Source organism: Populus nigra, chromosome 4 (genome assembly GCF_951802175.1).
Source record: "Populus nigra chromosome 4, ddPopNigr1.1, whole genome shotgun sequence".
Taxonomy (NCBI): domain Eukaryota; kingdom Viridiplantae; phylum Streptophyta; class Magnoliopsida; order Malpighiales; family Salicaceae; genus Populus; species Populus nigra.
The window spans coordinates 22212065-22238201 of NC_084855.1; the positions used below are offsets into that span (position 1 = coordinate 22212065).

A 26137-nucleotide genomic window follows, 5' to 3' on the forward strand; every position below is an offset into this window, starting at 1 on the left:
AAAATAATGTAAAATGATGAAAGAAACCCTTAGGTGAGAGCTCAGTTAACTAGCTTTGTTTTTAATGACACAAAGTAATTACACTAATCTATAAAAATAAAAAATAAAAAAATATTTTTGGGTAGTAGGTATTAAATTATTTTATTCTAGAATTAAATTTATAATTTTACTGTACAAAATAAAACAAAATTATCAATCCAACCCATACAATTTTAAAAAAGACAACCTTAATTAAGGTTAATTAATACTATGTTAATAATGTTATTATTGAATAAAGGAAGAGCGAAACAAATAGACTATTACTCTCTAAGAAAGCCCATCTACCATGGCGGCATCTTGGGCTGCCCTTTTTTCCCTTCCTGCTCTCAATCCCAAAGCTAATACCGAAGGCAATCCACCATCTCATTGCCGAAGCATTAAGACAATAATTGTATATGGTTGGAAGGCAAGTCATGAAAAAGAAGCAATGATGTGTTGCGAATCCGATTTGAACCACAAAGGTCAACTCTACACACCCAGTTTTCTTTATTTTCTCCTCCTGCACGTTCTTCTCTCACTGTTTCAAGTCCCAAGTCTTTGCCTTTTCTTTTTTCTTTTTCTTTCTCTTGAGCCTTGTTCTTGTGTTGCAACTGCTAATTTTAACTTCCGCAACTCCCCTAGGCCCACATGGCAAAACCAAGATTCGACATTATTGGTTCCCTTTTCTTGCGTTCCTTAATCAATCATCATCATCGTCTCCTTTTCCATTATAAAACCCTTCTTTAGAAAGGTTTCTCAAGCCCTGCAGGTGCCGTAACATTTTACTGCTACCACTACCTTGCTAGCAAGCTACCGTCTTGGTTAATTCTCTCCTCGTTTATTCTTGTCCCGAGAGATTCTGATATATGGAAAACTCTAATAATTATCCGTCCATTAATAAAGCTGTTGTTGGTTCAAAAGAAACAACAGTCTCTGATCCTGCTGAGGAGAGTGGTTGGACGTCTTATTTTGAAGATTTGTCTAATCATAAAGAAGAAGATCAGAGTTTATGCTCTAGTTTTGATAGCTCCTCGATGGTTTCTGATGCTGCTTCTTTTCCTCCATGGAAATCATCTCAAACAAATCATGTTGTTGCCTGCTCTTCCTTTGGGGCCTTGCCAGAAAAGTTAACTTCCAAGAAAACAAGAGCCGAAGAGATTTCTCTTGATGATTCCTTGGAGGATACTGCTAGTTCTCCTGTGAATAGTCCCAAGGTTAGATTAATTATTCTTTCTCTCCATCTCTCTCTCTTTTTATGGAGAAAAAAAAGTTCTGAAATGAGCTTTTCTAACTGTTCCAATGTTTTATGATCACAGGTTAGTGATTTGAGACAGATAGATATGAATCCCAGGAAGACAGATGATCGATATTATAACAGTTCTCTTGTAAACTACTGATTCTTTCTATTTTTCCAAAATCTTCTTCCTTTTTCTAGTTTTCTTCAAGTAATTGATACATATTATCAGTAGTTAACTTGCATAGTGAAGTCGCGTATATAATTTATTCTTATGATTTTGTAGGGTAATATAGAAAGCATTGGTTTAGAGCAACATGCAGAAGGGCTCGAGACAAGTGAAAGATGTGAAATGAATTTCAGTACTGTGAAAAATGACTGCATAGACTTAAAGAAGAGAGGCTTGTGCTTGGTTCCTTCGTCCATGTTAGTTAACTATCTTGGTTAAACTCGTATATATAATCTCTCTCTCTCTCTCTCTCTCTCTCTCTCTCTCTCTCTCTCTCTCTCTCTCTCTCTCTCTCTCTCTCTCTCTCTCTCTCTCTCTCTCTCTCTCTCTCTCTCTCTCCCTCCCTCCCTCCCTCTCTCTCTCTCTCTCTCCCTCCCTCTCTCTCTCTCCCTCTCTCTCTCTCTCTCTCTCTCCCTATCCCTCTCTCCCTCTCCCTTCCCTCTCCCTCTCACTCTCTCTCTCTCTCTCTCTCTCTCTCTCTCTCTCTCTCTCTCTCTCTCTCTCTCTCTCTATATATATATATATATATATATATATATATATATATATATATATATATGTCTCTTCCTTGCACCAGAACTAATAATTTTCAAGCTGTATGAAGGGAATTGTAGTTCGTATATATATATATGGATTATCACCAGGTGATCTAAATGTATTTCTGTCTCTCGAGCTGTATTTCTGTCTCTCGAGCTATATTTCTCTCTTACATCATCTGTAAGCCAAATCCACTCCAAATCTTCTGTGTTGTATATATTCAAAAAATAAAGCGAAACGTTCCTCGGCAAATTAAGCAAATGCATGTGAATATCATTTTCATGAGCATGTAACTTAATAAAATAATATCAGTATTAGTAGAAGGAAAGTCATATATTAACCCTATAAAGAAATAAAAATACGAGTAAAAGGCTAAAGTTATGGTAATTTAATAGTAAATGAAACAGCTAGATAGGCCAAATTGTGTGAAGTCATTGCCTGTGCATGTCAGAATAAATCTGTTTGACAGATGAACTTCGATGCCATTGTTAACATTTGTCTACAAGCATAAGAGAAAAAACACCTGCGAAACCTTGATCCTACCGCACCTAGGTTGTTAGGGCTGCAATATGGATATTGTTGGACTCCAATGTGATATACTCAAGGCAGAACCACCTAGTGTTTAATTTACCCTGAAAGCTTCTTCATTAATATGTTAATTTCTGTTCATTTTTGCCATCAATTTTGTTTTCTTTGAAATTTATTTTGACAACATAGTTAGGTGAAAAATTGTCGTCTGAATTCCCTAACGTGCAGCTTTAATTAGGTCACAAGAAAGTAAAGAACTCAGTACAATTTTCAGTATGAAAGAGAATGATTTGGCCTTGACTGGACGTGTATATATTAGAGATAAACCTCTAGTATCCGCTTGAAATATGTCAGCAACCTTGGATGCCATTGCAGACGTTTGTCTATCAATACTCATAATAGAGATGAAGCAACTGATATTTTTGTTGAAGTAAAACCAATATGCCAGAGATCACAGTCTATTTAGAGCCTTAATAATGAATTAGTGATTGTTTTTAAAAGTATTTTTTATTTAAAAATATATAAAAAAAATAATATTTTTTTAATTTTTTAAATTTTACTTTTAACAATAATACATCAAAATAATTTCAAAATATTTAAAAAATTAATTTCAAAATCCTCCAAAAACATGAAAAAAAACACTACCGACAGCTTTCATTTTTAACAATTGGAATTACTAAATGCTAATTGTTTTAAACAGAAAAAAATCATGGGTTTAACTTATATATGTAAGTTAAAAAGAACACTTGGCAGGTATTCCAGTTAATTTATCTGTGCGGGTGGCAGCAAAGAAGCGATAAGTGTAGAAGACATGAAAATTCAGTACTGGAAGCTTGAAAGCGTTAACGTTCCACCTACCTGGCATGGACATTATAGTATATATCTTCCTTAATAGTACCATCTAATAATAATGATATAGCAATCATAGCAACATTTCACGTGTAATGTTTAATAAATATGTTTATGAGCAAGATTAATAGTTTTAAGTAAAAAAAAAAAAAGTTCGAATGCATTAAATGAGTTTCTTAATAAAAACATTATAATTCTTTATCTGGGTTTTTTTTATCATGAATTGAGTTGAAATTTTAACACTGTTTTACATTTTATTTTATGAAATTAGATTTATAAGTTGTTTTGGGATTTTTTTTATTTTTTTATTATTTATATCAATTTATTCACTATATAACCATTTGTGAAGCTTCTTTTCATAAGAGATTTGATTTTATGAACATTTAGAGATTATACAACCAGGTTTTTCTCTCTAATTTAGAACTATAATTTTGGTTTAAAAAACCCTTAATAATAATTTTCTCTAGAGTTAAAATAAATAAATAATAATAATCATACTTTGAAAGTGGGAGGAAACATGGTTGGTCATCTTCTTCTATATTGCAAACATATTTCATTGGATTTTGTTAACACTAATAATTAAGAGAAATTGCCTCGCAAGCAAGAGAGATTTGGTTAACCTGATTAAGAAATTAGGGAGCACGTCTTAGGTTAAAAAAGAGTGAAAATAAATAAATTGGGAACGCAATTTTATGGCTATACATGCACTAATTGATGGTACATATCATATTGTGTGTGTGTGTGTGTGTGTGTGTGTATGTTTTAATTATAATTGATTAATATTTAATTAATACCACATACTTCCAATGTATGCCAGCAACTAGTCAAACACTACCATTTCAAAAATTTCCTTTTTGGTAAAAGAAGAAAAAAAAAAACCAATGCATTTGGCAGGATTTAAAAGCTATTATATTTAGCTAGTTGATAATTAATATACACTGACATAGTACTCTAGAATTTTATAAATATTTACGTCATTAGTTCTTATGTCGCAATGAGAATCACAACCGAGTCTCAAAGGTTTTGAGTACCATGTATCTTAATGGATGATTATAAGTAATAAAATATAGGTATGTTATAGTTAGATAAGTATTTATTTTAAATATATTATGTGAATGATTTAATAAATATATTTATAGATGAGAAAATAGTTTTAGATTTAAAAAAAAATCTAATCATACCAAATCAAAATAATAACTTAAAATAACCATAAATTTTGATCTAATTATTGAAACGTGTTTAAATTGTTACAGGAGTTTATTGTAGCCATTATATTGTTTTGCAGACTATCAAATCTTTAGCTGTCAAGATTCTCGTTCAGATCCTTGATTTTAATGATTTTTGTGATTTTTCTTATTATTTCCGGATTTTCTATTTTTTTTAATTTTATGTTTTTTTTTCTTTGTAATTTTTCTTTGTTTTTTTTTAGTTGAGGGAGGATTTATAACCTATTTAAGGCTTTGTAAATCTTCTAAGAAGGGAGAATTCATTATTATTATTATTTTAAAGGGAATAACCTTCTGAGTTTAGGGTTCACTTGCAGTACTTTTCACTCATATAAAATTATTTGTTTTTGCTTGTTGCTATATTTAGCTAATGCTTGCATCACCCAACAGATAAAATTATAATGAATTGAAATTAAAAACAGACCGAAGAAAACAAGGGTTAGATTGACTGGTTTAAAAATTAATTGATCTCCATCCTCTTGCAGGTCATCCATTTAAATTATTCAGAAATGGCTGCCATTGGAAGACCCCTCCATGTGCATAAGCATTAAAGTTCGATGTGTCAGAGAGAGAGCAAGCGCATTGCTAAGGACATTCTAATAAATCACAACCTTTTACATTTCCTTCTGGGTTGACTCTTTTAACTTTAATATATATATATATATATATATATATATATATATATATATATATATATATTCTTCTAGATGATTTTCCATTATAATTATTATATGAGTAAATATTTAATTAATCACTATGCAATCTTGAGTAAGATGTTAATGTTGCCATTATTCTCGCTTTGATTGCGTAAACAGCAAAGAATATTCATGAAAACAATATGATTACTTCCTAGACTTCAATTCTTCTTATTTTGGCTTAACAAGAAATAATTGCTAAGAGTTGTTGCTAAAAGGAGAAGTGTATTTAGTTAGATAATACTTGTTTATTATCCTTGAACAAAAAACACTAGATATAGAGAGAGATCTGGCCATGTTTTTTTTGTTGTTTAAAACACTAAAAAGACATAAATTACTCTATTTGTTTTTTCATTTTAAAGTGTTTTTTAAAAAAATTAAACTTTTTTATTTTTTTTATGTTTTAAATTAATATTTTTTAGTGTTTTCTGATCATTTTGATGCGCTGATATTGAAAATAATTGTTTTTAAAAAAAACATCATTTTAATAAAAATATATTTTCAAGTAAAAAGCATTTTGAAAAGTAATCACAACTACAATTCTAGAATTCTTATTTGCAAGAGTGAAAAGAGAAATAGAGTCGCTGAGGCTACCCTTTTAATTGTCGTATCCTTGGCTTTGGTAAAAATAGAAAATGAAATTGCGTTTTTATAGTGTAGAGCATGGATGAACTGCATTGCATGTTTCAACGCAAAACAATGGTAGTCATGATTATCACGAGAATTGTTTCTTGCAATATGAACTTAAAATTAACGATGGGTTTTTGACTAATCGAGTCAAAACAAAGTTCATCATAGAAGAAGAATCTCTTGCCTAAGAAGTTCTAGATAGATATCTCTCTCATAGGTATTATTAGTTGATGTTTTCAAAAGTCATACCTCAATTTTCCTCTTCTACACACCCATTAATTATTGTAATCAGAAGCAAGATTTTAGCAAAAGTATGTTAATTGGATAGACGGCTGGTAGTGGTTCGAAGCAAGCGTTGGTAGAAACTTTGGAATTCTGTATGTGTTCAGTTTCGTAACTTTTGTTAACAGTTACCTTGGATTGTGATAACGGTGGAGTTCCAAGTGTTTTTTGTTTAGAAATATATTAGAATGAAGTTTTTTTATTTTTAAAAAATTATTTTTGATATCAGCATATCAAAACAATCTGAAAACATAAAAAAAATCATTTTTAAATTAAAAAAATTCAAAATTTTTGAAAACACGATTTGCACCGCGTTCCCAAACACACTTTAAATCTCCTAGCAATGCAAGGAACTTATTCTAAATAACTCTTGATAAATGGTGGGTGATAGGAGATTCAACATTTTTTTAACCATGAAATACTAAGCGATTAAAATTGTTTTTTGTTTAGAAATATATTATTTGATTTTGAATAATGACTTAATATGTGAAGCAATTTTTTTTTATTTTAAAATAATTATAACTTTTTTATTTGATTATACTAGAGAGAGTAATATAACGTTATTCATTAGACTCTATCAAATAACATAATTTTTTAGGTTGAGATTATTTTTGGGCATGGTATAAAAAATTTAATAACTAAAATAATTAAAACTTGGGAATTCAAATATTATCATTTTTGTTTTTAATTAAATTTATAAAAGTAAACAAGAGACAATAATATATTACTAACACATGGTATATAAAAATTCAAAAAAACATATTCCTAACCATTTGGACTAGGAATAAATGATCGACATCTCAGTTATTAATGGCTAGGAATTATACAAAATGGAAATGCTCATTTCTGCATTGTCGGTGCACAATTATGAACATTTCTCTCCAAAATAAATATATTATGCATAGTTAACCTAAATTTATTGACAGATATAATGACCACCAAAGAAGAAGCAAGAAGATCTAAAGGCTGGGTTTGTAATCAGATCTAGTGGGCAAGAGAAAACGGGAAGCCACCATCTGACATAATTCAATAAGCTTCACACAACAAGATTCAAACACTCAACATTTGCTTATACACACTCTCTACAACTACATTCTATTTTCTCTTTCTATATATTATTTTCTCCTTTTATATTTACAAACTTAAACATCAAGGTTTTCCTTGCTTTCAAAAGGTACTTATTTTTCAAGTTCCCGGAAAGTAAATCTCATATTTAAACCAACTTCAAACATGGCCTAAAAAACTCATTCTTCTCTAAAGTTTTCACAACTTCATCAATTGCATCGTTTATAAGAAATTGAAAAAAAAAAACTAGTTCATTTCCATTATACTTTTTACTAAAAAACTTTTCATAGCTAACAAAACTCTAGTACATAGAAGAATAATTAATCTATATACTAAAAAACCTTCAGCTCCTCCAAATCTTTACTAACTCTCACATCAATTGCAAGTACTCAACAATGTTATTCAAGTTATACAAGAATAACTTCACACTCTTTCATTACATCGATAAAAAACACAACACGTAGCTCCATTATATGTATTGGTACAAAGACATTGCCAATTCTATAAAGGAATGGTACAATATGACATGCAAAGTAATCACAATACTCTATCTCTCTAAAGAAGTCATTATGAAGAGCACTCCTTAATAGGCCATTTTCACAAGCATGGTTATTTCCTTCAATCTTCCTTTGAAACCCACTTGTATACTCCCAACTGACAAAGGATCAAGAAGTAAGATAAGATTAGTAACTAGATGAGTTAAGAATGAACATCACTTTTACTAAGTGGGAGACTCCATTATATCATTGAGTGTTACACACTCATCTCTTCAAAGATTGTATCTTTACTAAAGCCAACTTGGATAACTATAATGTTCTTACATATCCCAGAGAACTCATATAAAATATCAGAAGTAATAAAAAGCTTATAACACAAAAAAGTGATGTTATATGTAAATTTTTCTCGATAACATTTTATGGATCTATTTAGGTGTGGTATCACAACCTTGAATCTAGCTCTATCCTTGATCTTCAAAAACTCTATGTTAAATTTATCTCACTTTAGCACTAACATGCATGTTAAAAAATATGGTTGAACTCTTTGTCATCACCTAATGAGAAGATGAAAGTACTAGAGCATATTTACAAATATTTAACGAGAAAATCTCAAACATAGAAAATTAACTCAAATTCATTTTTGTTAAACTCCTGATCAGTGAAATTAACTCATTTTTATAAAAATGTCAGTATACTCTAATTGACAAGACTCTTCTCAACGTGAAATAAATAATGGAGAACCATATTTGATTAGAAGAAGTAAATGTGACTAGATAAAGATATCTTCAATTCTAAATGGTCGAATCTACACAATGCTATTAGTCTCCTACCAGGGCATTCAAGAGGAGCACTAAGAGGTCTATTCATGATCTTCTGACATTCCCTGAAAAAAAGATATCCAAATAATTTTAAGATTTTTGGCCATATGCAAAAAAAAATTGTTTTTATTTTTATGTTTTTATTTGGCAAAAACCCATTTTTTCTTAAAACAAAACTACCCAAAATAAGCCTAAAAGGTGTTTGCCAAACACACTCTTAAACAAAAAAAAAAAACCCTTTAACAAAATATGGCAAACCGAACAGGGTATTAAACCCTTTGTCCTAATTTTTTTTTACCTAGCCCGACCGAGTTGACTTGAAATTTTTTGGTTTGACCATAAACTGAACCTAAAATATTGGTTTGACTCGAAAACAATCTAAAAACAAAACCAAAGCCAAAAAATAGATTAAAAACCCAAAAATACAAAAAAAAAACCTTAAAAACTTGAACAAAACGGATCAAACACCAAAAAAAAATAACACCAAGAATAATCAAGAACATTGAAACAAACCCAGGAACATGGAACCCAAAACAAACCAGATTTGGTCAAAATAAAGGCATGTACTTGTTGGAAATCATGCAAGTATAAATAATCTAACATCCATTCACTTTAATTATCACTTAAACATCATGATTTTGTCAAAATGGTTTTTAGTTCAAAACCAAAAATCTGGGATTAAAAATCATCTAAACACGTTATTGAGGCGAATAAACACTAGATTATTAGTTAATTATAAGTAAGAAAGGGTTTTGTGCAAAGAAATAAACCGAAATTGATCTATACCTAGGGGATAAAGAAATGTTCTTCCCAACTACACGAAAATCATTGCCTGAAAACCTAGAAAAATGTGTAGCCAAGGCAGCCACTGCCAAGACTAGAAATAGGTATTTTTGGTGTCTAAAATATGCTTTTTTTATCCCAACAAGTCATAATATCATACACAAATATGTTTGAATAAAAAACTAACAAAAAAACATCAAAACATCAAAATCAAGCATGAGGTATCAACTTAAAATAACCTATATGATCATGCAACATGGATTCGAAATTAGTTTTCTAAATCTATTTTGTACATGAACAGGCCCAACAAACTCATGGTAAACACTCTTGCTTTAACATGCATAGCTTAAGTTAAACAAAAACTAAAACAACATTATATATCAAAAAAACAAACTTAAACAACTTTAATATATCAAAAATATAAAAAGACTTCAAAAGATCATTAAAAAAAAACATAGCAATAAAAAGGTGAATGCAACATCACTTGTCAAGTATCTCAAACCTCTTTTTTTATGCTTGTAAACATAAATATAAAATAAAATAAAATAAAAAACAACAAAAACAGGCCACAAAGGACATACTTTTAGATCAGTAAGGTATACCTAAAACAACTACTCTCTCATGGTTTTCATTTGGAAACTGTTGCCTCCCACAAACTTGTAAAGCTTAAGAAAATTTTTGTATAGGCTTTTGAACCTCAACACTTATGTTTCTTATTGATATTTGTCTTTTTTTTCTTATCTTTTCTTTTCGTTTTCTTTTATTTTCCCTTTTTCAGCCTCTCATTACTTTTTATGCTTGTATTTATAGGGTTTTGCTAGAGTTTTGGGAGGTCTTGAATCCATTTTGAGCTCTTAATCTTGAGAGAAGTATTGTAAACCCTTCATAAAAACTCATTGAGGAGCCTTTGTGTGTGAACCCACGTAAATCAAATCGATTTTTGCATGATGGTTACACTATCGGAGTTGACTAAGTTATCCCCTTTCGAGGCTTCATCAAAGCAATTCTGACATTATCGTCACCTAATGCCGCCTGAAGTCGGTAGAGCAGATGCATACCTTTTATTTAAATCCAACTCTGCTTAATTTAGAAGTTAGTAGCTCCACATTCATTCATTTGAAGTTGCCAACTTGATCAGCCAAAACTGTCATTCACCTTCCCTTCATTAAGTCTGAATGACACATCATTTAGTGTTCTTAATTTGGGATTGACTAATTTCAATTGAATCTATGTTCTTCCAATTACTTTTAAATATAATCGTAATTGCCTCTAGACTTTTAATTTCATGCAATTTCACCATTACCAAACTCAATTATCAGCCCCAAAGTTAACAGGTATTTTTATTTTAATTCTTAGTTTTGAATTTGTATATTTTAACCCTCAACTGACCAACAAACTTTAAATTTCCTCAATTTGGCTCATGATTTGATCAATTTCAGCTCCTATATTCACGCATCTTTTTCAATTTGGTTCTTGATTTTGGATTTCTTCAATCAAGTCTCTAATTGCTCGTTAAACTTTAATGTTTATACAATTAAGCCCCTGATTTAACCAAATTAACTCTTAAAATTTGTAATTTGACCCCTAGACTTTAACTTCTTCCAATTAAGGCCTAAATTGACTTCAAAAATCAATTTTTTCTTGCAATTAAGCCCTCAATAAATTCAATTAAACCTTGAAAAATTTCAATTGAGTCCTTAAACATCTAATTTTGATATTTTTTTTTCTTAAATTGAATTTTCTTTTACCAATAGTGCCTTCATCAGTCGAAAATACGCTATTAAATTTTTTAATAGTGTATATTTTGATCTTTCTCTACCAATCTTCGTCAATTTTCTGGGCGTTCTAGTATATTCTTCTCATTAATATATTTTTTTATTTTCTTCCAATATGTTTTTTATTTTTTTGGTTTATGGAGAGCTCCAAAATGATAACATTATCAGTGACAATGCTTGTGTTCAATTTCGAAATGAAATGTCACCATACTTGGATTGCATTGTTGGATTAGAGCAATAATACATAACAAATTGATAGGATAACCATTAGAATCCAAATAAGCTACAAATTATTTGAACTAATCGCTACGAATAGATTAGGGACTTGAGTTAGGTGATCAATCAAATGAGTTAACGACCTCTGGTGATGTGATTTGAATTTTATTGGAGTGGTAGATCACAGGTCCTTGTTGCATCATTACAAATCAACTTGGTGCATCTTTTTAAAAAAAAATTGCAGATTTTTTTCTCGAAGATGACTCGCATCATTTGACCAGCTTCTCCCACATCATAAAAACTTAAAAGATCTCACGTTCAAATTTTAAGAGATATTTTATGGAAGTTCAGAAATTATGTGAGAGTGTCACCTTTGTCTATACCTAATTAAAAGCTGCTGACCATTTCATGGAAGAAAAAAAAATCAGAACAACGAACAGGAGTAAAACCTTTTTTACAACTTTAATTAAGAGTAGGTTTGATAGCGGAAGAGATTTGCTAATTCTCTTTATTTTATGAATTCGAACTTTGAAATTATATTTTTTTAATGTGTTAAATTGATGTGAAATTTATAATATTTTAAAATTGTTTAGAAATAATAAATACACACACCACACGAGAAGCCATTTGGATCAATTCATTGCATAAAAACGTATCAATAGAGAGATTGTGGAGTATTATTTATTTGTTTATTGATTATCATCATCATCATTAATTTATTATATAAAAATAATAAAAGATTGAGCTCAGATTAGTCTTTCACCAATAACCCTTTTCTCAATCGAGTCCTCAACATATATATTTTTAACTAATCAAGGTCCCCAACATATCAAAAAAATCCTCAATTGGATCCTTTCTTCAAAAGACATGTATATATACTCTCAATTAGGTTCCCAGCCTGTAGATTATGGTGAGCATATCTGTCAATGTAAGGATCAGATTGAGGGCTTTTTATACATTTTGGACTCGATATATAGTAAAAATATAGTGTAGGACCCAATTGAGAAAGGGTCAAAAGTTACGTACTAATTTGGGCTATCCCAAAAACTAACAAATAAGTAAATAGTGAGCTACGCACTCATATCACATTCATGACCCCTTTATTTTTTCTTGAATACTTGCGGTTTCTTAGCAATGTGAATTTTATTTGGAATGGAGCAAATTAAAACAAAGTTATTTTATGATAGATGCTAGTTGACTTGACAAATTTGCAATCGAATCTCCTGACACCAAATCTAACAAGTATAGTATTACATATCTATTTATCACTCTTCTCTGGAAGGTTAGAAGGTTAATAAGTGTTCCTTTGTTTGCACGCTTCATGAAAACCATAAAATACATGATTTTCACGAGCTGCATCCCGCCCAAACAAACGATCCCGCTCCGGTTGAAAAAGAAGACAAAATTAAAACACGATGATCTGAAATGATGATGCGTTAGGTCATGATGTATGTTATATATACATTACAGGTCGCATTCAGTTCAACAGAAATGATGAGTCCAGTCTGTGGAGGAATGAATTCCCGTCCTCATGTGCGTGCATGCTAGCTAGTATGGAGACTTCCTGCCCATCTTTAATTGTTACCGTTGAACTATGACTAGAATGTCCAAGCCATATATGTGATGCCAACATTGTGTTCAAAACTTCTAAGCAATTGACGTTCCAAGAGAAGCGTAAAATTCTTCCCTGCCCAAATGTCAAGCCATATATCTCCCTCCCATCACGTACGTACTTGCTTCTCACAAAACGTTAGGTCTAAATGGAAAGTGACTAGTACACAGCACAATTGCACGTTGTGTACAAACAGTAGCAGAAATGGCGAGTCCACGCCAACAAGCACAAGATACCTTCCGAGTGTGTTTGCTAGCTTGCAGCATGTTATCGTTTTTAGACAGCACAAAATTGAGCGGTATATTTTATCCCGGATGCAGTATATTCATGTGATTCAATTCTATTTTATTTTACTACGACAAATGTTCATTCCAATCTCTGATATTCTTAACATTTATAGTTTATTTCTCAAACTTCATTTACATTACACTTCGGTCCCTGGAGAGTTATAACAGATGTTTAATAGAGATGATTATTTTTGTTAAGAATCTTTATTTTTTTTGTATGAAAATAAAGGATCAGATGAGAGGATATTTTGATTTTGATAGAACTTTCCGCAACATTCCACATTACTAAACAGTTGTAAAGATGAATGTTGGCAATTGAAGATTATAATTGTAGTACCTTCAAGTTATAAATTATAAAAACTTGTATTTATCATGTCGTAATAATTTCTCATATCACTCAATAATTTTACTCATTATCCAAGTAATTTTAAAAAGAACAAAATTATATTCACAATTTCATCAACTTTCGAGTTGTGAAGTAATTTAGAAAAAAGCAAAGTTCTTTATATAATTATCTTTTAAATGTAAATTATATATATTATTTTTCAAAATGTAAATTATATTCAAATTGTGTTATAAAATTTAAAATTTCAGTTGTGAAGTAATTTTAAAAAGAGCAAAGTTCTTTTATACTTATGAGTTTCAACGGAAAGGAAAAAATAATATCAAACAAACTAGGTTAAGGGATAATTTAGCAGACTTATTTATAAAGTCTTTATCAACCTCAACTTTTAAAAAACTTGTCCATAATATTGGAATGTGTCATCTTAAAGATTTATCATAAAACATATACTTTTGAGGTGAAGTCAATACAAATTGTACTCTTTTTTTTTTCGTTTAGGTTTTTTTCCTATTAGGTTTTTCTTTGCGAGGTTTTAATGAGGTAATTTGATATTTTTATGAATCCTGAAGTACTCAAATATAGATCTTGAGGTATTTATATAAAATCTTCTATTGAATTCTAAAATATTCAGAAATCACATAAGAATATTGTACTCTTTTTTCTTCACTTAGGTTTTTACAAGGTTTTAATAAGATATATTTTTAGTACACGATAATTCAAACAAAAGTGTCATAACATCTATAATTATATATATTGAATGTCCATTAGAATTTCTTAGATTTCATGACTCTTAGATTTAGTCTCTTGATTTTTCATGACATTTGAGTTTTCTAGTATCCTTTAAATGTTCTCAATTTTTTTCTTTTATAAATAAAATATTTGTCTTATATTCTAAGCATTGAGAAAAATGTATAAGAAAATATATTTTGAATACTTGTTTTTTATTTTTTTAACAAATTGTTATATTTAAAAATAAAATAAATACTATTCACTTCATAAGAAGTAAATGATTATGAACTGTTTAGTAGATTACGTATTATACCCTGAAAAATTATTTAATCTCTTTGTAATGTTGCTAATGCTATGTAATTATTATTATAATTACCAACAATTAAATATTTGCGCTTGTTTCATCATAAACATTGCTTTATTATATCCCATAATCTTGAAAACACTATAATTACAGTAGCTTCAAATAACCACTCAGTCAACGAGTAATTATTCTATTTAGAATTATACTCTCTGAACTCTTAACAACTCCTTGTTTCGATAGAATAGGTAGAAATTATACAGCAATGACTTGTATGAAAATGACAGCAAAATTATTAGGGAACGGTAGAGCTGCATGCTTTCCGCCTAACGGGGTGGAAACCATCGTCCAAGTCCCAATTCCAAAAGTTACTAATGTGTCATATACAGCCTGCCGGCCGGCCTACCTTTTATATTTTAAAAAATATTATTGCTAGAATAATATAAATTATATTTTAAAATTTTATTTAATAATTTAAATTATTAGATTAAGATGATTCTTGATAATCAAGTAGTTAAGAGTTCAAATCTCATCATCTCTATTTATTTTATAAAAACAAGGTAATATGAATTTTTACAAGTTTCAAGTTTAAAAAAATTTCATTTAAAGAGATGTATTAGATAATAATATAAGTTATATTTTGAAATCTCATCTAATAATTTAAATTATTAGATTGAGATATCTTTAACTGTTATTAAGATGAATATATATATATACACACACATGGAGACCAAAATAGGGTTTTGTCCACCTTGATGTCCTAGGTAGTTATTGCTTCTGTAAGAATTAAGGCCCTGATTGATGAAAATGGCTTAGCGTGATTATCGGTCAAGGTACACTACATACTGCTGGAGACTGCATTGACCCTAGCCAACTGACGAAACATGCATGGGTCGGGAGGAATAAATGATTGTTGAACATTTTCTAAGCCATGGTGTTAATATCATTTTTTGAATTTTTATAAAAAATTAATAAATTCTCTTTAATTTTAACCCTAAGATCGATTTCAGCCAGTGTATTTTCATTAGGCGACCCTTTGAAATTGATACTGATTAATCATTACTGAATAATAGTCGTATATAGCCATGTGGTTTCAAATTGAAGTCATGAGTTCATTCCTCACCATGAAGAGAGAGCAGTGATAGATATTAATTTGGTGATGCATTTCCTGTTGACTTTGTAACCAAGAAAACATGTTGCCAACATCTCGTGACATATGCAGGAAATAATTATACGTCTGGTTTCGTTTACAATATGCCCCGTGATCTCTAGAGAGAATGGATTCTAGCAGCTAGCTAGCTTCCTACCAATATATAATCTTAGTGGGCTAACAGTGTAACGAGAGGAATATTAATTAAGCTGCAATTACAAGCCATAATATATAACGCCAACCGATGGAGTATTTGGCTCTTTGCTTTGCTTGCAACATTGTATAAAGAACTTCTTTCTTCTTTTATTTTGCCGGCCCATAGATAACATTACAAGAGAAGAATTAAGGAGAGCATAAAATCTTGTAACCGAATCTCGTATCTTCAAATATGACGAGAAAATATTCATAAATATAGGTGTTGATATACAAGGAAGCAAAGCTGGGGCAAGATATGGTATGCATTCAGTCATGCAAATACATGCATTCTGGAATATCAATCTTTCACCTCACACAAAACATGGAGACGTTTTCACATATATATGTAATAAAAAATAATATAAATTATATTTTAAAATTTCATGTAACAGTTTAATTTTTTAGGTTGAATTGATTCTTTGGTATTAGTATCAGAGCTTTAATAATTAAACAATCACGAGTTTGAATCTCATCATCCTTATTTATTTAATAAAAATTAAACATAAAATAATATAGATTTTGTGTAAATTTTAAATTCAAAGATCTTTCACTTCAAAGAGTTTATTATAAAATAATATAAATCATATATTAAAAACTTACATAACAATTTAAATTTTTAAATTAAACTGATTCTATGAAAATTCTTCCAACACCTACCGATTAACTCTCAATGCATAAATAAATACAAGAATTCTTAACGTACAAATAGGTTGATTCGTATGCATGGCATATATGTGTGTGGATATATAGAAACCCATCGTTTTTTTTTAATTGTGAGTTTGTTTTTTTTTAAAAAAAAGTGTTAGTTGTTTCATTGCGGGCATTAAATTCCTACAACTGTACAAGTGAAAGACAGGGTGTTAAAGTTGCCTGTCTTGGATTGTAGAACCTACGTAGCAAACTTGCCAATCACTCGTTCATATGGACATAACATAATCCTAAAATCTAAACGTGTACACCCAACAAAATATTAAAGTGCATGTTCTTGTTTCCAGAATTTCAGCACATCGTTGAATAAAAGGGTGTCCGTTCATTTGTACTTGATTGGAATGCCGACCACAGCAGCAAGTGTGTGATTGGAAAATCCTTTCACTTGCACATGGATGTGTTGATGATTCTGCAAATCTTGGATTCGGGTTTGTGTCAATGTCTTGCAGGATTTTATGGTAGTTCTAACAAGTTAAAGATGTGTCTAGTTGTCGTCCTGTCCGTGCTATAAGAACGTTGACCTCGTAAAAGACTTTGAATTTTTAGTGCTGTAGATGGGTCCAGTAAAATAGTTTCTGCTCATTTTTATCATTTCTAGGCCCAAACAGGGGTAAGGATTGGGTTCAGAGAAACCTAAAATCATCTCTTCTACTCCTATTAATTGTATTTGGGCAAGCCCAAACCCAATTAAATATGATTGGATCCAACTTTTTAAGTCCATTTTATTATAATTACCCCTAAAATAGACTATAACTAGATTCGTGATGCCGCGGGCTTGTGGTATATTTATGTGTTGTCATGAATTTGTGAAAAAAAATCAATAAAAAAAATATGGAGAAAAATTGTTGCAATTTATAATATTTTTAAGGAAAAAACTATAAAGTTGAATTCTCAACCAGTTTAATATTAAAAAAATAAAATCAGTAAAGACAATTTTGAAAAAAATTATAAAAAAAACGAAAGAAAAAAAAACCAAGCAGGAAAACATTGTGCAATCTATAGTGTTTCATGAAAAAATCTAAAGTTGTAATTCTCAACCAGCTCAATATTAAAAATAATAAAATCGATAAAGATAATTTTAAAAAAAATCATAATAAAAAAAATCATGTGGGGGAATACTATAGTAATAACAGTGTTTTAAAGAAAAAAAACTACAAAGTTAAATTCTCAACCAGCTTAATATAAAAAAAAAATCGACATAAACTATTTTGAAAAAAAAAAGAAATAAATCATAAAAAGAAAGAAAAAAACCATATATCAAAATATTGTAGTAATCCATAATGTTTTAAAGAAAAAATTACATAGCTAAATTCTTAACCAGTTCAATATTTAAAAAAATTGATAAAAAAAATTTTGAAAAAAAATTTAAAAAAAAAGAAGAAGAAAAAGACAATTTTGAAAAAAAAAAAAACATACAGGAAAAGTTACAGTATTTTCCCATACTTTTAGAGTATTGATTAATATATCCTATCCCTATAAGGTTCCATCATGGGTATATAAATTCATCATTTATTTAAAATAAAAATATTGGGAACCAATCCTCCCATCTCATGATCCGCACATGGTTTGGATTTTATAACTATTATTAATATAAATGTTTGAGCAAAGCACTTATTTTTTATATATACACACAGCAAGTTTAGCAACTATAGCTTAATTTCAGACTTGCAAGAGGAGTCAATACTCAGAGAAGTAACAAAAAGAGTGATGTCGCAGGTGCTTAAAGCCGTTGCATGTAGTTTCAAGATTTTGATCACTTCCACTTTTCCATGTAAAGAAGATGTCGATACGAACTTAAATCTCCCAGCTATAAGATCTTGCAAGAAATAAGGATTTTTTATCAACTCATCGGCCATAAGATCAACAGAAGTAGTGATGTTAACCTTGGAATGTGCTGGGATCAAGTCTGCCTGAATCGGAACTTCTGCCACAATGACTCCATGGTAATCAACATAAGCTGTGCTGTTGGTGAACTTGAAGCTCCCATAATTAGGATTGTCAATGGTGATAACCATGCCTAGGGTGACGTTCAGTGTCACATTTGGAGAGCCACCGAATTGGATGTTCTCGAGACCAACAGGGTTGGCTATGATACTGGGATTCTTAGGCTTGAATACTGTAAGTGCTAAGGTTGTGAAAACAGCAGCGAGAATGATGATGAAAATTGTCGTCACACCACAGCAAATCTTGAAGCCTCTCATCCGAGTCATGGTGTAATGAGATTGAGATCAATATTGACCTGGCTCTGCTACTAAAGTCAGGCAAGAATTAAAATTACACAGCTCAGAGAGAAGATTTGGCAGAAAAATATGCGACTGTGGAGATTGGAAATGTGGTGTTATCTAGCTAGAAACTGTGGTATTTACACATAGAGGGGTCATGTTGCTGTCCATTAATGCTATTTTGGCATAAGTTGAATGCTAAATTTATGCCTTTAATGTGTAAGTGCAGAAGAATCTGTGTAATTTGGACAGACATATCTGTATGGCCAAAAGGAGTCATCATGCTCATTGTGGATCAATGGAAGAACAATTGGACAAGGAAAAGAAAACAAACAAGGAGCCCAAAGTTTGTCGCAGAGAAATTTCTTTTAGATTTCGAGAAATTCTGCTAGTTGTAGGCTTGTAGTAGACTGCAATTCATGATTCAAGGGGGCAATAAAGAATGTTAGAATAATTTCTAGTCCATTGGACTTCTAAATCGGTGCCCCATGTTATCAAAAATGGCTTTTTTTTCTCTTTTTTTTTTTTGTTTTTTTAGCTATTTTTATTGATAACTATACTATTAGTACACCATCTTTATATCTTTTCTTTATTGGGTATATGAACTTTAATTGTTCCCTTTTTTTTGACATTTGCTAAAGAGAAATTTCAATGTTGGTGCACCAACTTTTAGTTTTTCTCAATTAAGTACATGAACTTTTATTTTTATTTTTTTCTTTTGATATACCAAGTTTTCCCATTATTTCAATCAAATATTTTTAGAGCATGATCTTAATGATCTTATTGCATGATAGAATCAAGTGAGTGCTAAGCTGGAAACAAATTGTAGGTGTAGAGCTGAGGTTTGGTCTTCAGACAATTTGTTTGACTTTAAACATTTCGAGACTAAATGAATTTCTCCCAAAATTAAAATTCAAATATATTCGAGGATTGTCATGATGATACGGCACAAGAGATATGAGTGCTATATATATATATATATATATATATATATATATATATATATATATATATATATATATATATATATATATATATATATATATATATATATATATTAAGAAATAGTAATTCAAGTAGGGATAGAATGATGAGATAAGGGTATTTTTGTTTTTGTGTTTTAAAAGCATTTTTAAAAATATTTTAAAAAAATTTATTCTTTTCTTTATTTCAAATTAATATTTTTGGGTGTTTTTAGATTATTTTAATATAATGATGTCAAAAATAATTTTTTTAAAATAAAAAAGATTATTTTGATACATTTTTAAATGAAAAACACTTTAAAAAACAATTACCACACTCCCAAACATCCAAATCAACTTCAAATAAAAATAAAAATCCAATCTAAATAGAATGATACCAGATACGTGATATGCCACATCCAATTGTCATTCTTCAATAGAGTTCTCCTTCAAACATATAAAGTGTTAATTATTATTATTATTATTATTATAAGAAAAAAAATAGTTTTCTATTATTCAAAACTATATAAAATATTAAAACAAAATTGAGTTATTTTTGTTTGTTTTGATGAGTTTTGATGAGTTTGTAAGAATTTTTAAGTTAATAAAAAAATCCAAGGTTCTAATCCTACTTTAGCTTTTTTTCGAAGTCATTTTTTTAACGTAGTTGAAAATTGATCAGGTAAATAATTTAAACGATTTAATTTGAAATTTAATTTGGATTAGTTTTAAATTAACCTAACAAACTAAATCGAGTTTAACAAATATATCATTTTATATTACTAAAAAGAAAAAATGAAAATAATAATATAAATTAACCCATCAAGTTTTATTTTAACCAGATTAATATCTTAAACAATCATATTAAGAATTTAATATAGCTAAGCCACTAAATTTTTAGATTAATCTATTGAATCAGATTGGTTTGACTCGCCTACTTATTAAAAAATTATCTCAGCCCAATAACTTAAACTATTAGATGGCGTTCTAAAATATGGTTTATATTATTTTCTAACACACTCATTTAAGTGAAAGTTCTTTAAGTTTGAAACTTGCAAAAACTCACATTATCTTATGCTTAATTTTTATCAAATAAATAGGGAAGGTGAAATTTGAACTCGTGACTGTTTGGTCATTAAAACTCTACTACCATATCAAATAATCATTTTAACTTAATAATTTAAATTTTAAATAAATTTTAAAATATAATTTATATTATTATCTAATATTATCTGCACACATTTAATTTGTTAAAATTGGATGAAGTTTAACAAGGATGCCCCTTCCTGCTACAAAAAAAAAAAAAAAAAAGGCGTGAGTAGAAATAAAAACAAGAGCAAAACGACGGTAGTGGCAGGAGTGCGAAGAAGTCTCCTACGACTACCACTACCACTACCACAGTGGAGAAGTAAAAATCAGAATCTTTCGCATTTGTGGAGCCGTGGAAGTCAACGATGGAAAATTAAAAAAAGTAAAAGACCAAAACCATGCATTATTGTATTGAATATTGATAGGTCAAAAGAGAAAGGGAAGGGCAATAAGGGCACATTACGCGGCCAGCTGAAGCCTTGTCATTTCATAAAAGCAAGAGAGAGAGAGAGAGAGAGAGAGAGAGAGCAAAAGGCTTCCTCACCGTTTTAGGAAAATTAATTAAAGGTCCAAAAGTAATGATTAATTTAACAATGCTTTGCTTCTTCTTCTTCTATTTTACTATTTTTAGTCTACCAACCCAATATAAGTCTTGTGTGGCCTAGATTCTAGGTCTATTTGGGTTTTTATTTTTAATTTTTTTAATTTAATATTTTTTATTTAATTATTAAAAATTTAACTTTATAATTTATTTTTATTTATTTTCTATAGAGTCATCACTATCCGATTCATGAATTTATTAGGTTAATTTGGGTTGATCCAGAATGATCTAATATATCGTCATATTAATATGTTTTAAAAAATTTTCTTTTAATATATTATCGTTTTAATATTTAAAAAAAATATCTTCTAATATATTTCAGATTTTGAATTCGTGATTAAAAATAAAAATTTATTAGAAAGCATGTTAGCAATGTTAAGAAATTATTTTTTATATTGAAAAAAATTTGACCCCAACTATTATACAGCACAATTAAATAATCGTGAACTATACTATATAATGATAAGAAATTATATGCCTTTGATGAAAAAATTGATAAAATTAAAAATAATAAGGATGGGGCATGATACATGCCTTCTATATGTAGGAATCTGAATCCAAAGAAGCCTGGTTTTTTTTAAAAAAAAAAACACAATTTAATATATTAAATTTTTGACAATATTTCAATCCAAAAAGGATTCCTTTATTATGCTCAACTCAGGTGTTCGATATATATATATATATATATATATATATATATTGCATTGCCGGTGTAAATGAATTAATAAATCGGTGTGGATACTTTAAAGGGGTAGGTGTCGAGCTGCCATTGCCCTGCATGTCGGATGTTGCGAGCAAGATATGACACAAATCGAATGTTCTGAAGGGAAAAAATGTTCCTTCTGCTGTTGGAGCTCTTTGTTCCCTTTTTCTTAGAGAAAATAAAGAGGACGGACGTTGTTAAAATATAAAAATAAAGAAAAAGCTTAAAAAAAGAATTTTATATACAGCATATTCCCAATTAAGAATATATGCCTCCTCCACGGATTTACAACCAAACTCAATCTAGTATATGGTATACATAAAATGCATTCATATTAAGCTTTTTTAAAAAAATATATATATTTGTAAATATTAGGTTTGTTGGATTTCTTTTGTCATTACTTTTTCTTTTTCATGTGAGGTTGAAGTTGGAATTAATATTGAATAATTTCATATCTATAAGTATTAGGGGTGATCATTTTCAGTTCGGTTTGGTTTTTATCCAAAAAAAAATAACTAAATTGAAATTAAAAAAAAAAACCAAAATTGATTCAAACCGACCGGTTTTGGTTTAGTTTTTTTAGACAAAAACCAGTTTGGCTAGGTTTTTTATTTCCAATAAAAATATACAATTAATTATCATTTGATCTTATTTGAAAAACAAGATTGGTATTATTTTTTTTTTTATTACAAATAAGTGGTTCGAACTCAAGACTCTTAGAAGAGAAGGCAGGATTTAATATTTTATGAGTCAATCCAAATGGGACTCATTCTAGTTTTTACATGGGAAATTCTATTAAAAATAATAAATAACCAATAATTTCTTTGGATTTTTTTTAAGACCAATAAATTCATCATTAAAGTTTTCCTTTTAAATAAACTCACTTCCAAACTAAAATAAAAGGAAGAATAAATAAAAATTATTTGAATGGTATTTAAAAAAAAAACATAATAAGAAACATATTGTGGATGACACAATTAAATATGATTTTTCAAAAATATAAATTATAAAAATAAATTTATTAATTTTAAAAATATCATGTAATTTAATAATAACTAGATAGGTGTTCGTGGTCAAAGCCAAAAACAAATTACATAAAAAAGGATAATTTGTTTTTGCAATTTAGGTTATATACCCACGTAAACCAGATAAAATAACTTCATCTAATTATATGATATATATAAAAAACAACTATAGAAAATAGACCGAATCAAAAAATAAAAAAAGATCATGATGACATGCATAAAAAGAATATTTTTCAAAAGAAAAAAAAATTGAAGCTTCATTTCTAAACAATCTAATGTTGGACGATAAACTTTTAAAAAAAAATAAAAAGAAAAAAAGTGATCCGATTTAACCCAAGTTAGTATGTCAAGCCTATGACCGGGTTGTGAGGTTAGAATAATCTCATAGAAAGCAAATAAAAGAAATTATGATGTTTAATTTCCAACAATTCAAATGTAAAAGGATAAAATTAAAAAAAAAAATTAGCAAAAGGATAAGAAAAACACCAATAAACCCAGGTAAGGGAGCTAAACCCTATGAACCGGATCATGCAAATATGATAGCCTAATAGAAGGAAAAACCAAAAAAATAATCAATCTTAAAAAAATGACCTGAAAAAAGACCCGAGCTAATCCTCCAGATCCATAACCTAAGTTATTAGACCAAGAATTTCTAATTTTTCTCAATCAATGAAATTAAATTTAATTTAGTCAAACCAACCATCAATCAAGGGACAAAATATTTCCATACACCACACGGTTTCCATACACAAATATAAAAATAAATCAAATTAATCTCATATCAATGTTAAAAGAATAAAATAAAAAAAATTGAGGGAATAAAATGAAAAACAAAAATCAAGGAAAAAAATTCATTCACAATAAAAGTTCTTACATGCTCCATTAAATCACTAATGCCTCTTAATTTTTTTATGAAATTATCTGTACTTTGTCAAATATAAAACTTCCTCTTAGCTTTAACTTTATCCCTTTTTGACAAGTTAAGCTTCGAGGGGAAAAGGAAGCTTTCTGTCCTTTTTGCGAACTCTATTGCCAATGCAAGCAGAATCATCGGTCAAAAAGATTATCATGAAGCTTGTGGCCTTTCTTTTTTTTTTTTTAATTATTATTATTAAAAAAGAAAGTCTACTCTTATGTGGGACTACCGCCTCTGCGCATGCATACATTAGTTTATTTACGAAAAATTGTTTTTTTACGAGTTAATTATTAATAATAATCTCTGATTCGGTGATCAATCTAGTGGGTCTCATGTCAAACTATATAAAAATTAACTTAATTAAATCTGAATAATATAATATGTCCATTCACAACCTCATTGATCTAATTAAAATTCAAGTAAAATTAATTTTAAAATGATATTATTTTATTTATAAAAAAAATTTAAAATAAAATCAATTTAAATTGATTTATTTCTAAGTTGACCTATTAAACTAATAACTGAAATCTCAAACAATATTATAGGCCGGAATGAGTTTTATAAATATACTTCACTTAATAAGCTGAAGTTTCTCCAATAACAAATAAAATTATACATTCCCACTACCCTCTCATATAGTGGTGGTGGAAGCCTTTAACTTACAAGCAGTCATGCTTAGAGTTTATTACGGTAACGATGGTGTTTTAAAGTGTTCTGTTATTTTGAAATGTAATAAAATAATATATTTTTTTTATTTTTTAAAATGTATTTTTAATATTATTGTATAAAATAACTTGAAAATATTAAAAAATTAATTTGAAGTAAAAAAATAAAATAAAAACGATATCATGAAGTGAATAATTATTGTTGTTTTCGATTGGTGATACAAAATTCTTCTATATAAAAACAAATTAATTAAAAACGAGATCATAAAGTCAACTCTTTATGTGGATGCATGAAGGGGTAAGAGGTGGATGGCAAAGGGCTTGAAATCTGCACAGCAGGTCTCGAGTTCGAGCCAGGGCGTACACCTCTTGTAAGAGCCTGGGACAGCCAGGGTTTTACTCACTCACCTGAGCCCACAAAGTGCGCTTTCCGGAAGGTGGGGTTTCCTCAAATCTAAAAAAAAAAAAAGGGTAATAGGTGGATGTTTATGTCTCAAAATAAATAAATAAATAAATGAGTCCCTCTAAGCCTTCTAATCGACGTCCAGGTTAATAATGGAAGTTAATATTATTCTAATACGTCATTTTTTTCTAATTAAATCACAAAAGTATTAAAATATTTTCTATATATTTTTTTAATGATTAATTTTTGAAAACATTGATAATATTTTTAAATTCAATCTAGTTAGATAGATAATTCTAATGACTTGATAATTTATAATTTAAAATTTAAATTAAGTTGAGTTTTAAATTAAATAAAACAGTAGCTGATTCATTCCAATCAATTAATCTTTTTAAGATAAGAACTGTTTGATTTTTTAAAAAAAATATTGTTTTAAATTCATTCAAATCAAATTATAATTTAATCTTCAAAATAAAATAATTATTATTTAAAAAGGAATCAGGTGTCAAAACACCATTGATTAAAAGTTAAAAACTTGTAATTGAGATCTGGCCTTGCAGGGGAAAGGGTTTATTCCCTCTCTCTACCTCCAGGTTTAATCCTTTCTATATATATTTATATCCTCCATGAAACTTTATTTATTTATTGGATTTATAGGTGTTTAGTGTCTCTATACATATAAACTGGCTCGAATACAATATATATTAAAAAAATTCAAAACTTGAAATACTATGCATAATTATATCAGTTGAAAACCCCGAATTTTAAAATCTTTTTGGATAAATAATTTATAATTATTCAATTGATTTAAAAATTCAAAAATCTCTTGTACGTGATCTATGAG

General features: G+C 29.1%; 2 protein-coding genes across 3 annotated transcripts; one reads left to right on the forward strand and one right to left on the reverse strand.

Annotated features, from left to right (window-relative positions):
* Window positions 1-506: 506 nt before the first annotated feature.
* Window positions 507-1816, forward strand: LOC133690687 (vascular-related unknown protein 1-like). Of its 2 annotated transcripts, XM_062110932.1 has the most exons (3): window positions 507-1232; window positions 1335-1403; window positions 1539-1816. In XM_062110932.1, exons 1-3 carry the CDS (start codon window positions 885-887, stop codon window positions 1698-1700), a joined length of 579 nt encoding a protein of 192 aa, XP_061966916.1. In that variant the 5' UTR covers window positions 507-884; the 3' UTR covers window positions 1701-1816. The 2 variants fall into 2 exon arrangements, with proteins under 2 accessions (XP_061966916.1, XP_061966917.1); XM_062110933.1 differs by lacking the exon at window positions 1335-1403.
* Window positions 1817-18353: 16537 nt separating this feature from the next.
* On the reverse strand, window positions 18354-18917 carry LOC133691767 (uncharacterized). The gene has a single exon (XM_062112360.1). The coding sequence runs from the start codon at window positions 18915-18917 to the stop codon at window positions 18354-18356; it is 564 nt and encodes a 187-aa protein (XP_061968344.1).
* Between the last annotated feature and the right edge of the window lie 7220 nt (window positions 18918-26137).